The sequence below is a fragment of the Theobroma umbraticum genome, unplaced genomic scaffold (assembly GCF_002168275.2).
Source record: "Theobroma umbraticum cultivar Fairchild unplaced genomic scaffold, ASM216827v3 scaffold_81.0, whole genome shotgun sequence".
Lineage (NCBI taxonomy): Eukaryota > Viridiplantae > Streptophyta > Magnoliopsida > Malvales > Malvaceae > Theobroma > Theobroma umbraticum.
This window is the reverse complement of record NW_018397268.1, coordinates 567,776-582,566: the sequence shown is the minus strand read 5'-3', so window position 1 is coordinate 582,566 and position 14,791 is coordinate 567,776. Positions and strand designations below refer to the sequence as shown.

Genomic DNA, 14,791 nt, shown 5'->3' with positions numbered 1-14,791 from the left:
CTGACAAGGCAACTTAACAGTTATTATAAACATGGAATCTTTCAAAAGAGGACAACAGCTTTTACCAGTTAAAATACATCAAACAATTGTAAGTAGGTGCAGATACATATAAAATTATAAAATGGTATATTTATAATATAATAAGAAATGGCAGGTTGACTTACAGCTACCAAAACAAGAAGTTTTCTATTTAGATTTCAAGACAGAGAAGAGGAAAAGAATAGAAGCGAAGATTATCCTAACATCCATCCATAGCCATAAATTTGTTATTTGATCAAGCTGATCTTGACTCTCTGATAGAAATAAGTAACAATGAAGCATGTCGGTATGACCCAGAGATGCAATTACTCCCCAATATTAACCATAGTAGTTTTTTCAACTTTATTCTTTGGATTCTTTTTGTACAGTGAATACAGGAAAAGGATTCCACTGCCAGATTTCAAACACCAAAAGCCCTTCCAGGAATCCTCCAACACAAGCAATGTTGAAATTCAAGAAACAGACAAGGAACACAATGATGGAAAAGCTAAGGTAGAGACAAAAGGAGGTACTGAAGAAAAGTTTCAAGGTAGCAATGATTCGAACTTAATCACAGCAGAAGAAAAAAAGGATGATGGTGACAACAAAAGGATTGTTTTCCCACAAGAAGGGTGTGATATCTTCAGAGGAGAGTGGGTTTTTGATAATGGCACACACCCTTTATACAAAGAAGAAGAGTGTGAGTTTCTCACCGAGATGGTGACATGCCAGAAGAACGGAAGGCCAGATTCCTTATACCAGAAATGGAGATGGCAGCCCAGGGATTGCTCTTTGCCCAAGTAAATATTTCTTTCCTTTCTTGCTCAGAAGCGGGTCAATTCATCCCTTTTAGTTTAATGATTTTCTCCTTTCTGGGTTAAGGTTTGATGCAAAATTGTTGCTGGGGAAACTTCGAGGAAAGAGGCTTATGTTTGTTGGAGACTCCATACATTTTAACCAGATGCTATCCCTGGTTTGCATGGTTCAATCTGTCATCCCACCAAAGAAGAAGAGCTTCAGTTATGCAAGCTATGCCACTGTCTTTAAAATGGAGGTAATTGAGTTGCTGTTTCTCTTTTTCTTTTTTCTCTTTTCTCATGGATTGATTCAAAATTCATGTAACTTGAGACAGAGAAACAGTTTTTCTGCCTTAAAATCAAGTAAACAAAGAGAGGAAGGTGAAGAAAATTTTGTTAAAAAAGTTATAGCTACTTGAACTGTAGGAATATAATGCTACAATGGAATTCTACTGGGCACCATTTTTGGTTGAGTCCAATGTAGACCCTCCAACAAGGAGGGATGGCACAGTGGATCCTGTGATCAAGCTTGAATCAATCTCAAAGCATGGAGATAACTGGAAAAATGTTGACTACCTCATCTTCAACACATATATTTGGTGGAGGTACCCGACCATGAAAGTATTGTAAGTACTCTGCTCGAGTTTCTTTAACTTCGAATTTATATTCAATGCACGATCAATGTACATTATCACTTAATCACGGAACATTTACTCTTCTTCCTTCGAAACTGATTGAAAAGACGAGGATCTTTCGATGATGGGGTGACAGATTATGTCGAAATCGATCAGGGTATAGCATATGAGAGAGTTTTGAGGTCATGGGGCAACTGGCTGGAAGAGAATGTTGATTCGAATCAAACTTCAGTTTTCTTCAGCAGTCTAGCGCCTTCACATATGAAGTATAAACAAAGCAAAACTTTCAATCTCAACTCCTCATTCTAGACAAAGTTTTGCTTAAGATAGCTCTTTATGTAAACATCTTGTGTATGCAAAATTGCAACAGGAGCTCTGCCTGGAATAACACAAGCGGGATCAAGTGTTCCAATGAGACAACTCCGATTCTAAACATATCTAGGTCGCTGTATGTGGGAACAAATCGTCTGCTTTTCACAATTGCGGTGAATGTCAGTCGATCCCTTGAAGTACCTGTTCACTTCCTCGACATCACCACCCTTTCCGAATACAGGAAAGATGCACATACCTCTATTTATGCAGCACCCGGAGGCAAGTTGCTGACTCAAAAACAAAAGTCTGATCCAGCAACATATGCAGATTGTGTGCACTGGTGTCTTCCTGGCTTGCCTGATACATGGAACGAGTTGCTATATACGCTCATCATATCCCAGACTTGACCGAACCCCTATGATTTCTCGTTTTCGTCCCCCTTTGTCGGATGCAATGATTGATTCAATCCTGGAGGAGAATCTATCAGCCTGGTGTCTCAACGCAAAGTATAGGAGAATTGAATTTGAATCGCTGTTGTTTGGTCCGAACTTGAACCATGCAATATATGTAATGTTCATTGAAGAAACACTACATGTTAATGGTACAAAACCAATAGAGAGAGAGAGATAGAGAGAGAATACCACCTAATTCTTTTAAATTTAAATGTTTAGAGGGTTTTTTGTTTGTCCCTAATTTGATTGAGAACTTAAAGGATTATGCACGACTCCGGCAAGAAATCTTTTTTGTTAAATTTATTTTGCCTTTACATTCTTGATGTGAGACCTAAGATTCTATTTTTAAGTTGAATTCCTGATTATCTTGATTAGCTTTCTTGTCTATGTTATTGTTTTCTGTCAATTGAGAAGTGGTCAGCGTAAGCGAAGGAATAAGAAAGGTTGAGAAAAGGGGTTCCTGTGTTTATAAGCAAAGTTCCCTAATTTGATTCAGAACTTAAAGAATTACCCATGACTCAACAAAGAACAAAAACAAAGAATTGGGCCGGACACCACCCCGGCCATAGCTAGTGTTACCCACTCATGGATCCAATTTCATGAGGAATTGATGGGCCACAGGTAAGACCCACGATGACTTTCGGCTCCATATTGAATTAACGGGCATTCACAAAGCCCAACCCTGTCTATGCAAACCTTGACCATGCGACCGAAGAGCTGAGCCGGATCAACACTTTACCCAAGTGCCCCCGGTGTCTGTGCCTAAACCGAAGTCTAAACCATACGTCTATAGGGGTGGACATGGGAAGCAGTTCAATATATTTTATATTGCAGGCATAGGTCAACACTGGCCAGTGGGATAAGTGCACAAGTTTTGCTTTACATCAGTTTTTTGCCTGGTTTTTTTGTAAGAATCATGGTAAATTTTCATTACATGAACTTTACCTTTCTCTTTAAGGAGACAAACTGCAAAACCCAGGCTACATTTACATCTATTTTACATCGTAAAAACTACACTAAACCAAGCAGAGATGCAGCAAACCTACTTGGTTTGCACCACGCAAGCAGCATATTCCTTGCATATGCCGTGTTCGAAATCTTTTTAATAGCTTATCTTAATCTGTCCATGGCTCACCACCTTTATGCTCTTTGAGAAACATAGCTCCCGCCATTTACTACTCATTGTGCAGTCTCTTTGCATTAGTTTTCTTCTCTGCATCAGATCAAGTATCGTGTCAGTATCAAGTCATAGACCCCAAGCTCTCGAAATAAGGAGGGCAGAAAGCATGGACTTTTCTTCTTATTGTAAATCTGTTTGCAGTGCTTCGATTCTTGCCTCTTTGCTATGTACAATTCAAAAACGATTTCGAATGAGCTCTATCTTGGAAGAGCCTGGGATAGATGGTGGACACCAGACAGGAAAAATGCTCTCAGGTCTTCATCTGTCCACTCAGGAAGAAAACAAAATCCGATCTATCTCTTCGATTGCATTTACGTGCGTGCCTGGTAATAACAAACGTAACAAAGGTGCAGCAGACGATGAGATGTTCTTGGGCTTAATTTTGTCCACTGCTGTCTTGATTATAGGAGGGGCAGGTACACCAAACCATTGAAGATACCAAGAAAGAAGAGCTGAACTTTTCACTCCGAAGGATGGATCGCTAGGCCAACTTCCCAAGTTCAAATAATTACGCAAATCATCTTTTAATACCTCCGAACAATTTAGGAGTTCTTCGACCCGTTTCCTTAGAGACCCTAAGAATATGGACTGAACAATGCCACCTCTTGAAGTGGTCAACCTTCCACTCAACACAGCCTCATTATAAGACAGGGCAAGCTGTAAAAAAAGAAGGATAATCATAATTCTTCCTTACCAGTATTTCTACCAGAGATATTATACTCGTACAATGATAACTGCAAAAACTACTAAATGGAATCATCTTCAACTCATCAGTTAACATCAAACAGGCTACTATACATTGAAATATAGATGAAGGCGGAGCACTATAATGGAGTCTGGAAGATAAAACAGATAATCAACTTTCTTTAGTAATAAATTAGGACCATACAAATTCCAAAACGCCATACAAACACTACAGTAGGCAGATGGACACAGGAGCACCTGATTACCCAAAAGCCAAAATGAGCCCCTATCTCAACTTTGTTCATAACTTTCTAGAGTATATCCAGCATACTATCCTATATGTCACATTCAACACAAATTGGAAGCATTATAAAGAAGATTTTCATTCCTATATTTCTGAAATTAAAACAGAAATAGTTTTTCAACAAACAAGAACAAGTTCATATGCAATTTGTAATCATTACAACATAAGTATTTTAGTTATTTACATGACCACAAAACAAATATCCCACAACTTAAACAAAATAGTTGTACCAGGAAGCAAGCATACAATAGAGCAACTACGGAAAAGTACCTTCAAACTAGAGACGGATAGTGAGTTACTGACAACAACAGTACTACTGGAAACCTGCTCTGCCAAAGAGCCAATTGTGGTGTACAAGGACAAATAGACCTAAAAAGCAGAAACCCATAAACACTTAAAGCTTACTATGAGGACAGTCACATATTTAGGAATAGACAACAAGAGTAAAGTAAGCATAGACCAAAATATTTAAACATTTAAAAAAATGTGAAAAGATTTTTCCCTTGATAGTGATGAGAGTTGATCTGATTAACATTCCATTGGTATGCTAACCAATTAATTCATTTTCCAATTGACATTGCATAGCAATTGAGAAAGTCCTATATGATGAAGCAGAAATTTGCAAGGACTAAATCAGACTATTACCTGCAAAAGAGCTGGTCTGTCCTTGCTTATGCACTCAAATAATACTTGCAAGCAAAACTCTTGGAAATCAGCATCATACCTACGAGCATGTTAATGGCAGGTTATTGCTAGTAAACAACAATTTGAGAATCAAAAAACATAGTTTCTTACAAATATAAAAAAAAAGATGCATAGCAGATATCTCCATTTTCATTTTTCACCATCACTGCATCTAAATTTCAAAATACATGATAACATAGACACCTCAAACACGCAGAACAAACAATTTTCAACACTTCCTTTGAATTACCATTGCCATCCAAAATAAATCCTCAAAGTTCATGAGCAAACCATTCAAAAGACCATGAACAGAGCACCCAAATCTATGAACTGAAGAGCAAGAGGGAGGAGAGGGGGGAGGTTGGAAGGACAAATAAAGTCCAGCCCCATGCAAAAGGATACCGCATTGCCAGTTCTAGGAGTGGAGGCCTGTATCTGTCAAGATATAAAATGGAGATTTCTGGACTTGCCTGCTATTCCAGGAGAGGTCACAGCAAAGTTGTGCAAAAGCTATTAAGCTTGGATCAGATGAGAACGTGCTGACCAGCTGGTCAACAGTAACAGCAGCAGGTCCATTGTTGCTATTATTACTTGGATTGCTTGCTCTTAGCGTTGTCAAACCAAACACCTAAGTAAAAGACAAATTGGCATCTATGTTAAGACTACAATATATCACGGGAAGGGCTGGTTAGTTATAAAGTTCTGTCCACAACCTTGTGCATTGCTCGCGAAAGCAGTGATTGACACCCTATGGGATCATCCACATAGGAACAAGCTCCAACCTTCCGTTTCACATGGAGGATACCAGAGTTAAATGGGTCATTCTTGTCTGTAAAACTCCACCAAGGCTTGTCTGTAGAGGAACAACTTCTTAAATTATCAGAAATATAGCAAATTGACATAAAGAAAGAACATTGCAGCAACAAACTTCACCCACCTTCAGGAACAAGCTCAATCACTTGAGGCCAGTATCGAGGGCCACAGACACGAACTGTCTTTAACTGCAACAGCATATTAAATAAAGCATTAACCACAAGATAATTTTTCTAATTAACAGAGATAATTAGCAGACAGGTGAATTTTTGTGATAGTTGACACACAAGTTGCCTGTAACTTGGATGATTTCACAAGATTAATTACAATAGCAACAGAAAATCAGTCCATCCATGCCATAAACATTTCTACAAACTATCGCATGCAAAGCTAACAGATTTTTATGCTAATTAACCTCCAAAATTATCAACAGAATTTTAAAGTAAGTCCAGAAATGATGACAATCCTAGTAAATTTGTTAACAGATCTTGAAACTTACTATAGAACGCTCAGGCAGAATGCAAGGAGTAACCTCACAAAAACTTGTTTCTGAATAATGCTCAGTTTCCCTGATTGTAACTTCAAGAGGAGCATAAACAGGGAGGCCAGTGTCGACATCAACAGTTTGAAGCCAGCGAGCCTCCGTTGCAAGGACATACATGTGTCTGAATGCCTGGAAAATGCACTTACTTATAGTAAGGAGGTAAAAGTACAACATCTATCCCAAAAAGGAAAAAGACATCTAGTCTCCTGAAGCACAAGTAGGATCCACTGGAGTACTGTCCAAAACCGATAGTAAAAAAATTCTTGCAATGCTTGTGACAAACCGTACACTTTTCCCAATAAATTTTAAGCTACCTTAAAAACACCGTAATACTCAATCTTAACATACCTGAAGGTGGCAACGGTTATCATTTGGTCCAGTAGGCAACCGTGGATAAAGAGTTATAAGCAATGCAGCAACGGAACTGTTGCTGGTAGAAAATGTCCTCATGCCTCCACCAAGAAACAGGAACCCAATTGCTAAGCTCACCTAAAATCAGTCCATATTTATAAATAAATTAAGATGACCTAGTAAGAAGCAAATTGATCAAATTTATGTTAGTCAACCTAATTCATTTTAGATTAACACCAGTAAACATGATTTATTTCATCTCATGGAAGAAGCCCATCCTGGGCTACACAGTAATCATGACCCAGAAGCCATCTCATGCTAACGTATTCTGCATTGTTTTCAGATGGAAGGTTGGCCATTTAGACACTCTTAATGAGAGACAAATAAAATGGTAAAAAAAAATCATTCAGTCCTTTATGCTTCAATAGGTTTATAAGACCTCAATCATGCAGATTCAACATTGATTAAGGCATTTAGCGTGTCAGTGCCTGATAAATTAACAGCTTGAAATATTTGATGATAAACAACAGGTGAATCATAGAATCCACATGCGTAAACCAATTTATTCATCTTTATCTTACACACTCTCAGAAAACAATACACACTTTCCCACATAAATTTAAAGCTTATGACATGCATGAGGAGATCATAAAATAAGCACATAAGAATGTCTTATATCTTAAAATCTGCATGTTTAGAAATCTTACCACCATCTGGATACCATAATTAGCATGCCCATCTATAGAGCTCCGGTTACGGAGAAACCTTAAAAGCCGGAAAGTTTGTAAATGTCCAGAACCAGCCATAACCTGTTTCCAAAATGCCTCAAAAGTCACCACTGTTACTTGGCAAAAATTGGCAAAAGGAAGAAATATGATAATCAGAAAGTCAATTTCTTTACCACAGACAGGGAGAGAACAATAAGATGAAGGCATATCTCCAAGGTGCCTCGATCAACATACTGAGATAAACCCTTGGGGAAGGTAGTCCCACTTGTAGTGGAAACGGGCTTGATCTGCAGCCATTAAAATAACTGGTTTATGTCTCAAAAATGAATTGCAAACATTTAGCAGTATCATATTGTATGTCAGACCTCATTCAGAAAGTAGACAGCATATTCATAAAGCAACTCCTGTGCATTTGCATCCTTTGTGCCAGCAAATCTCAACCCTGCCAACAATTAGTCATTACAGATTTAAGATGCACTCTTTTCTTTTTTTGGTGTGTGCGTGTGTGTCTATGGATGTGTGGTGAGGTTGAGAATAGGAAAGTGTAAACATAGTAAATATTAAATAAATCAGCAGGAAAACCATACCAAGAGAAATACATGCCCCAGCTACTATATTGACATATGCTTGGACAAAAGTTTCTGCATCCATTTCATCAATATCCATAGTATCATCCCTAAGGCCTTTGACACCATTTTTGACAATTTCAGGAATCTGGGATTGAATCCAATCTTTAGAGGGATGAATCCTGAAGAAGATAACCTTAAACTCAGGTCTAAAGACTAGAAGCTCACATGGAATTACCCACTGGATGATTTATTGTTAAGACATATTTACTAAGTAAATTACCTGGCCCACATTATCAAATTCCGAGCAATGACACGAAGCATTATAAAATCAGGCCTCACATATTGCAAATCAAAATGTGTTTGAGGGATTGTAAGCCTAGATACAATCACCTCTGATTCACTCTGTCATAAAAATTGGGAAAGGTGAGCAAATTGGATTTGTCATTGGCAAACATGTGATATTCCAAACATTAAAAAGTATACAAGCTGATGCGCTTTTGTGAAAAAGTATATTTGTCTGCATTGAACATTACCTTCAAAAACATTAGAGCAAGAGCTATTATAGCCCCAGGTGCAGTGACATCAACATTGACAGTGGTTCCATCCATCATCTAACACACCAAAGCAACAGATATCAGTTGCCTTAAGATAACATATTAAGTATATTAACATATTTTCACACACAAAGTTAAATTAGGGAACTTAATTAAGTCAAAGATAGGAAACAAACCTGCCCAGCACCCCGGTTGTTTTCATCCATTGACGGTGCAAGCAGGAGGGATCTTTCCTGATTGAAAATAGTTTGCAAAAGAAAGGGAGAGTAGAGAGAGAGAGAGGAGTTGCACTTCAGAATATGTATAGAAATTCAAGAAAAAAGAACCATGTGCAAATACATCTTCCTCCCAAGATAGTCATCCATATTGTTTTCATTAGCTGTCAAATATATTTGTCTCCTCCAAAACATAAAGAAGCACTAATTATTGTTTCAGCTGCTATGTCCTTTATCACAACTAACTAGTAGAAAATAAGAAAGAATCAATGAGGGTGAAGAATTTTATGAAAATAAAATGCATCGATTAGACCTTGTGCCAATTGAAAGGGGACAGATTTATTTGGAAGGAGAAGCAGATCAGGTGGTATAGTTCTTGTTGTATAGGACTAAGAAATATGCTGCAAAAGCATTGATTTTAAATCCATATCATCTGCCAGGAAGAAAATGTAAAAGAACAACACAAGTTTGATCTGGAAAGCATACATTACGAATTTCCTTTCCACCAATATAGTGGAATAGTCGATCAACCACTGTATCCATAAATCCCAACGCATCTTCCCCTCGGCCTTCAGTTAAGATTGCAGTTAGCTAGGACCAAAATTTAAAGGCATTCATTAATATAAACTCGCTAAATGGTCCATACCCAATGCAACAAGTCCCAATGAAAAGCCTGCAGAAACAGCATAGCCCTCCCTTTCAAGGACGTTGTCACCTCCACTTCTTCGGCCTATTTCACCCTGTGAGAAGTAGCACACAAGTTTAACTGCAAGAAATCTGCTAAATAATTAAAAATTTAGAGAACAACGTAGAAACAGTCCAACAGCGCTGTATGTGTTTACAATAAAGGGGCAAGCAATTTGCACCATTGTGACAAAATATCAAGGAAAAACGGATAAGACTCAAATCAAACAGTCAGAACTCATGGGTATAAATAAAATTGTTTTTTAAGTGGAAGCTTTATCATTAACCAAGGAAGTACAGAATTGCCCAAATAGCTACAGTTAACATGTATGAAGGAAGTGGAATGTAAAAGTAAATATACCATGCACACCCAAAAAGTGCTAACAGACTTGAGGAGTAACATTCCAGAAATATGTGTACATACATACATACAAACATGCATATGTGTGCATGCGTGTGTGTGTGTGTGTGTGTGCATATACATTCACACACATACATTATGTATGTATATGTATATCTACATATATGTATGAAAGTATGCATGCATGCATTTCCAATATAGTTTGGAATTTTCTCATGACTAGTATAGCGCGGATGCCTGTTGTTGACCTACATGTATAAGAAAAAAACCATCATCTTAAGTTGATAACAAGAACCACAAGAGAAAACAACATACCAATAATGTTTGCATCGTTTGGGGGTGTGCTGATCCTTCAAAAAGAAGCCCAACTGACATTAGTGCTGCAGTCTGTAAAGTCCATAAAAGTTGTAGTAATTATTATTCTAAAGAATAGGGAAATAGAACAGATAAGGTAACTTTAATGCAGTCTGTAAAGTCCAAAAAAGTTATAGTAATTGTTATTCTAAAAAATAGGGAAATAGAACAGACAAGGTAACTTTAATGTTCATGTAAAGACGCTCACACAACAATATTCCTCTACTTGCTACATTTGCATATGCAAGGTTTATTTCAGTTCAAATGTCAACATTGGAAACCTGATGATAAGAAAGTATGTATCTGCATATAAATTCTTACAGCATATTTGTATGCAAGTAAATGATATAGGTGAGAGTAATGCAATGGTCTTCTTACCTGCAGCAGTGTTGGTAACTCCAACTCTGGAAAGGAAGATGGATGTTGAGCAGGTATATGAACATAAAGGCACTGTATAGGGTAGAGCCATCGTTCAGGTCAAGTAATTGGTAGCAGACATATGTTGATAGGCATTGATGGAAGGATGTTAACATTATCAGCAAAACTTAGGTACTTCTGCTTATAAACAACAAGAGCTCAAGGTAGAAGCAAAAGTTAAACCTCAAACAAGCAAATATTATTACCTTAGATATTGCAGGTTGCATAGTCCCTCTGTAAGAGGCTGCCAGGCCAAGCATTAAACCTACAGTTGTGCTTTCATGTTCCTATTGGTGAAAGGCATTTAAGTATATTAAACCCGAATAGAAAACAAAAATTGAAGGATAAAAGAACTAAAGAAGTAAAAATCTATTTGAGTATTCAATGTATTTTATCAGAAGGTAATGAGCATAAAGTTATTGAGATACCAGAAATCACAAAGCGAATGCAATTACATTCAGGTCATTGTAGAATTAAAGACTCTGAAATATGATTTATTTTCATTTTAAAATTCTTTCTTTCCTTCAGAAAACACATTTAATTAATACTGATTTCTCCCCGTTCTTTTATCTTGAGAGTTCCAGAGCCAGATACGGGATCATCACACAACTAATGATATCGCTACCAATCAATTGCAAGAAGAAAGTGTAAATGAATAAGGAAACCTGTGAAAAATACTGGTATATGTCCGTAATAGTTAAAACATGCAGAAATCCGTGTAATCCCAAAGCAAGGAGAAGTCCTGCATGAATTACATTTGGTTCCTCAGGCTTGTTATATACTATCCATGTTCTTGACACTTTGCCCTGCAGAAGTTTAAAATGCAACACATAATAATTTAGGACAAATAAGCCGGCATGTATGTACTACAAAATATATTAGCACAAAGACAACCGTAGCAAGAGAAAATGAACTTAAATAGAGCATAGGCTTTGCAAACATAAATGAAAGCACACAGTCTCAAATTTCAGGACGTAGTTTTAACTATATTTTTGCGAAATGCAAAAATCATACCAACCAAGATAAGCAATTATTAAAAGAATTTGTCCATGAAATTTTGGCAAATCATAAAAAAGTACTACTATACTATCTTAAGATATCATATAAACCTGAAGTGGGGCCAGCCTTAACCCAGCAGCAACAGCATTGTGGAACTCTGGCCAAGATTTAAGTTCTTGTATGTTCCTTATGCTTGGATCCAGATTAACCTATCAATGTAACAGATGTAGAAAATAAATACTGTGCAAATAACAAGAAGGATAGAAATGGGATAAAGTTCAAAAAAGTAAAGATGCAAACATGACTATACAAAGTTTATGTGGCTAAACAAAAAAATTCTTAACCCAAGGTTCCTACAGTAAAAACATAATAGGCAATGAATCTTGAAAAAGTAGAGCAAAAATTATATTCCAAATGAAATAATATTTTGCAGAAACTATTTCAGTTCAAAATTGTCGTAATTGATATTACAGTTGCTCATTCAAAGCAAAACTTGATAACAAACATGATATCACCCAAAGAATAAATGGATGTGAAAAAGAAATGAAATAGCAATGAGCTGAAACAGAAATCTTGATTGAACCTACAGTAGCATTTTGTTGGGCAGGCAACCGACCTGCTAAAACAAGTTTTGGGACAGTAAAGGCCTACATAAAGTTGCAAAAGATTCCATCAGAAAAAGAAGCATATATCTTCAAGTACTCAATTTCATAAGGATCACATAGATGTACAAACACAAAAGCATGGATACCTCTGTTAAAAGAGTATATATGGTCGCAAGAGTAAATGCCCCACGGCCAAGAGGAAGAGCCGTAGTCCTTTGTGCAAGCTGCCAGAGCTGAGCCTGTGCCAACAAAACAAGAAAGCAACATAATACTACGCAACCTGCATAGAGCTACATGTGTCCAGAGAAAACTATAGTTATCATATTATTACTCTTCTAAATGACTGGTAACATGTCAGAGAGAAGAGAATACCAAACCAGATAAAGTTCATTCTGTAAGCTGATTATGTATTATCACGCAAGCGTTCTTAAAAACTATCACCATCCCCTTATAAAGAAATTATCAAGGGTGTTATCAAAAGGAAGGAGGACAATGTTGACTAATGCATCAGCATGTTTAAGAATGGTAATGTAAGAACATATAGAGATGCATGTGGTAACGTATCAGATCAATTTATCAGCTGACAATCAAAACTGAAGGCACATGTGCTGGAGGGAAAAGAACTAACCATAGAATGTTCAAACCGAGCGACAAAAGAAGCATACCTGTTGGAGGTCCTGATCAGAGGCACTAGGGTTGACAGACGTTTGAATAGCCACAGGTCTTGCAGAGCATAGAAGGCGCCTAACCTATTATCAGTGATAGTGGCAAGTATGAAAAAAGTAAGGAATTTCAAGGACCATATTTCCATAATTAAATATAACAAGACCCAATAATATGCTACAAGAACTATCAATAACAATGGAAGGAACACTAAAGATGAATGTGCAATCCCATTTTAGTATGTATAAAGGAAAAGCACTTCCCAATTTCATTCAAGACCTAAAGACGTATCTGTGAAGATCATAGACTGGTTACTTCTAAACTCAGTACAGAGCACTTTGTAATTGTTGTTCAAAATAATGGACCAAAACAAACCTCCTTTAATCGAAGATCCCGACCATAGCGCAACTGGGTGCAACAGCTGAATATGTGCTCCATGCCATCTGCCATGGATCCATCAATGGAATCGGTATCCTCAAACCTGGTGCTTTCCAGTATAATGGTATCAGATACTGTTGAAGGAACGGTCACAGGATGCAAATGTAGCATGTAAGGTGTAGACATAGAGACCAAATTCACATTTGTTTGTGTTTCAAGTTCCTTAAATTTGCATGAATGTGCCAAACAAGACAAGGCCAAGTCCTCTCGACCAAGAAGAACATATGCAGCTGCAGGCCAGCCAGCAGGAGGAGATTCCCGACATTTATCCAAAGCCTAAGAAGCACATACACAAAACAATCATGCATAAAGGAAAGGAATAAAAAGAGGACGACAGCTATCAATAAAGATGCAAATAATTAATTACCAGCTCCTACAGTAACATGGACTTTAAAAAGTTTCACACTTTTAAGTTCTTGTTAAAAATAACCCTTTTAGTGAGTGAATGTAAAAGATACAAAAATTCTGATAAAATCCTTTCAAGGGCAAATATGAAAGTGAAATCATTAAAGTTCCTTAAGTAACAGGACAATGAGACATCCAGGAAGAATGATGTTCCTTAATGGATGGAGCAGAATATTGAAAAAGTTGAAGTAGAAGTGCAACAATGAAAATTGGAGAAGCATCATCATGACTGAGAATGAATAACATATCTAATTACTATGAAAATCATATCAACATACAAAGACAAGAACAAATAATGGTAGTGTCCAACCTTAATCATTGGTAATTTTATGTTTAACATTGCAAATGTAATAGTCCTTTTCTGTTACTGTTACCAAAGACTAGCACCAAAATAATTATACCTTCAAGTCTTGTCAGAAGTCTATGATTAAACGATTCCATGCATTATGGGTTAATGGAGCTTACATGTCGAAGAGGAAGAGATACACCAGAGGGCAAAGAATCCAACTCTTTCAATCCAAATTTCTCCCCAACCATTGCCAACACTGTGAGCTCCTCATTAGAGCAAAATGATCCAAAGGCAATGTTGCAGCTAACACCAGACGAAAGCTTCTTTCCTATGAGTTTAGCACCACATAATAAACTGTAAAAAGAGACAATCTTTCGTGACCAGCTCACCACAGAACTTCCATCTTTACAAATTAGAAGTGGAAGATAGTTAGTACTAGCAGGAGTACATCCATGTTGCAAACAATTTTCCAGCCATCTGAATAAACTGAAAGGAGTTTTCCTGGACAAAGAATTTGTGCCCATTCTGACTGTCTTGGAAAGTGCAGGAAAATCACGGACATAATGATCCAAATAGCATTCTTCACCCAAGAATTTAGCAATATTACACAACAGAATTGCCAGAAGCTCCAAATCCCTTTACGGAAATTTACACCCAAAAACACAAAATCAGAAAGATATTTTCCAAACTGCTCAACTAAATCCTCAAAGAAACAAAATATGGGTAGTAAATATGA

The 14,791-nt window shown here is 37.1% G+C and overlaps 2 protein-coding genes across 3 annotated transcripts in view; one reads left to right on the top strand and one right to left on the bottom strand.

The window, feature by feature from the left end:
* The first annotated feature begins 181 nt into the window (after positions 1-181).
* Positions 182-2,499, top strand: LOC110425077 (protein trichome birefringence-like 30). Its single transcript, XM_021439867.2, has 5 exons — positions 182-818; positions 901-1,072; positions 1,242-1,441; positions 1,558-1,716; positions 1,821-2,499. The coding sequence occupies exons 1-5, from the start codon at positions 313-315 to the stop codon at positions 2,167-2,169; spliced, it is 1,386 nt and encodes a 461-aa protein (XP_021295542.1). The 5' UTR covers positions 182-312; the 3' UTR covers positions 2,170-2,499.
* Positions 2,500-3,022: 523 nt separating this feature from the next.
* The window catches only part of EMB2771 (E3 ubiquitin ligase), a 16,141-nt gene continuing 4,372 nt past the window's right edge, over positions 3,023-14,791 (bottom strand). The window contains exons 11-38 of one of the 2 annotated variants that reach the window (XR_002445981.1): positions 14,232-14,691; positions 13,299-13,637; positions 12,926-13,009; positions 12,407-12,499; positions 12,243-12,302; positions 11,766-11,864; positions 11,322-11,462; positions 10,863-10,943; positions 10,618-10,689; positions 10,201-10,272; positions 9,487-9,580; positions 9,327-9,409; positions 8,802-8,858; positions 8,605-8,682; positions 8,352-8,473; positions 8,090-8,250; positions 7,868-7,944; positions 7,676-7,789; positions 7,482-7,583; positions 6,772-6,912; positions 6,379-6,552; positions 6,004-6,067; positions 5,780-5,919; positions 5,537-5,694; positions 5,028-5,106; positions 4,653-4,751; positions 3,551-4,051; positions 3,023-3,427 (exon numbers count right to left, since the gene is read on the bottom strand). Coding sequence is in view for 1 of the 2 variants with exons in the window: in XM_021439865.1 (XP_021295540.1) it covers positions 3,665-4,051; positions 4,653-4,751; positions 5,028-5,106; positions 5,537-5,694; positions 5,780-5,919; positions 6,004-6,067; positions 6,379-6,552; positions 6,772-6,912; positions 7,482-7,583; positions 7,676-7,789; positions 7,868-7,944; positions 8,090-8,250; positions 8,352-8,473; positions 8,605-8,682; positions 8,802-8,858; positions 9,327-9,409; positions 9,487-9,580; positions 10,201-10,272; positions 10,618-10,689; positions 10,863-10,943; positions 11,322-11,462; positions 11,766-11,864; positions 12,243-12,302; positions 12,407-12,499; positions 12,926-13,009; positions 13,299-13,637; positions 14,232-14,691 (3,631 nt within the window). In the remaining variant the exon portion in view is untranslated. Of the gene's footprint in view, positions 4,052-4,652; positions 4,752-5,027; positions 5,107-5,536; positions 5,695-5,779; positions 5,920-6,003; positions 6,068-6,378; positions 6,553-6,771; positions 6,913-7,481; positions 7,584-7,675; positions 7,790-7,867; positions 7,945-8,089; positions 8,251-8,351; positions 8,474-8,604; positions 8,683-8,801; positions 8,859-9,326; positions 9,410-9,486; positions 9,581-10,200; positions 10,273-10,617; positions 10,690-10,862; positions 10,944-11,321; positions 11,463-11,765; positions 11,865-12,242; positions 12,303-12,406; positions 12,500-12,925; positions 13,010-13,298; positions 13,638-14,231; positions 14,692-14,791 lie in introns of both variants that reach the window. The other variant, XM_021439865.1, reaches the window with a different exon arrangement.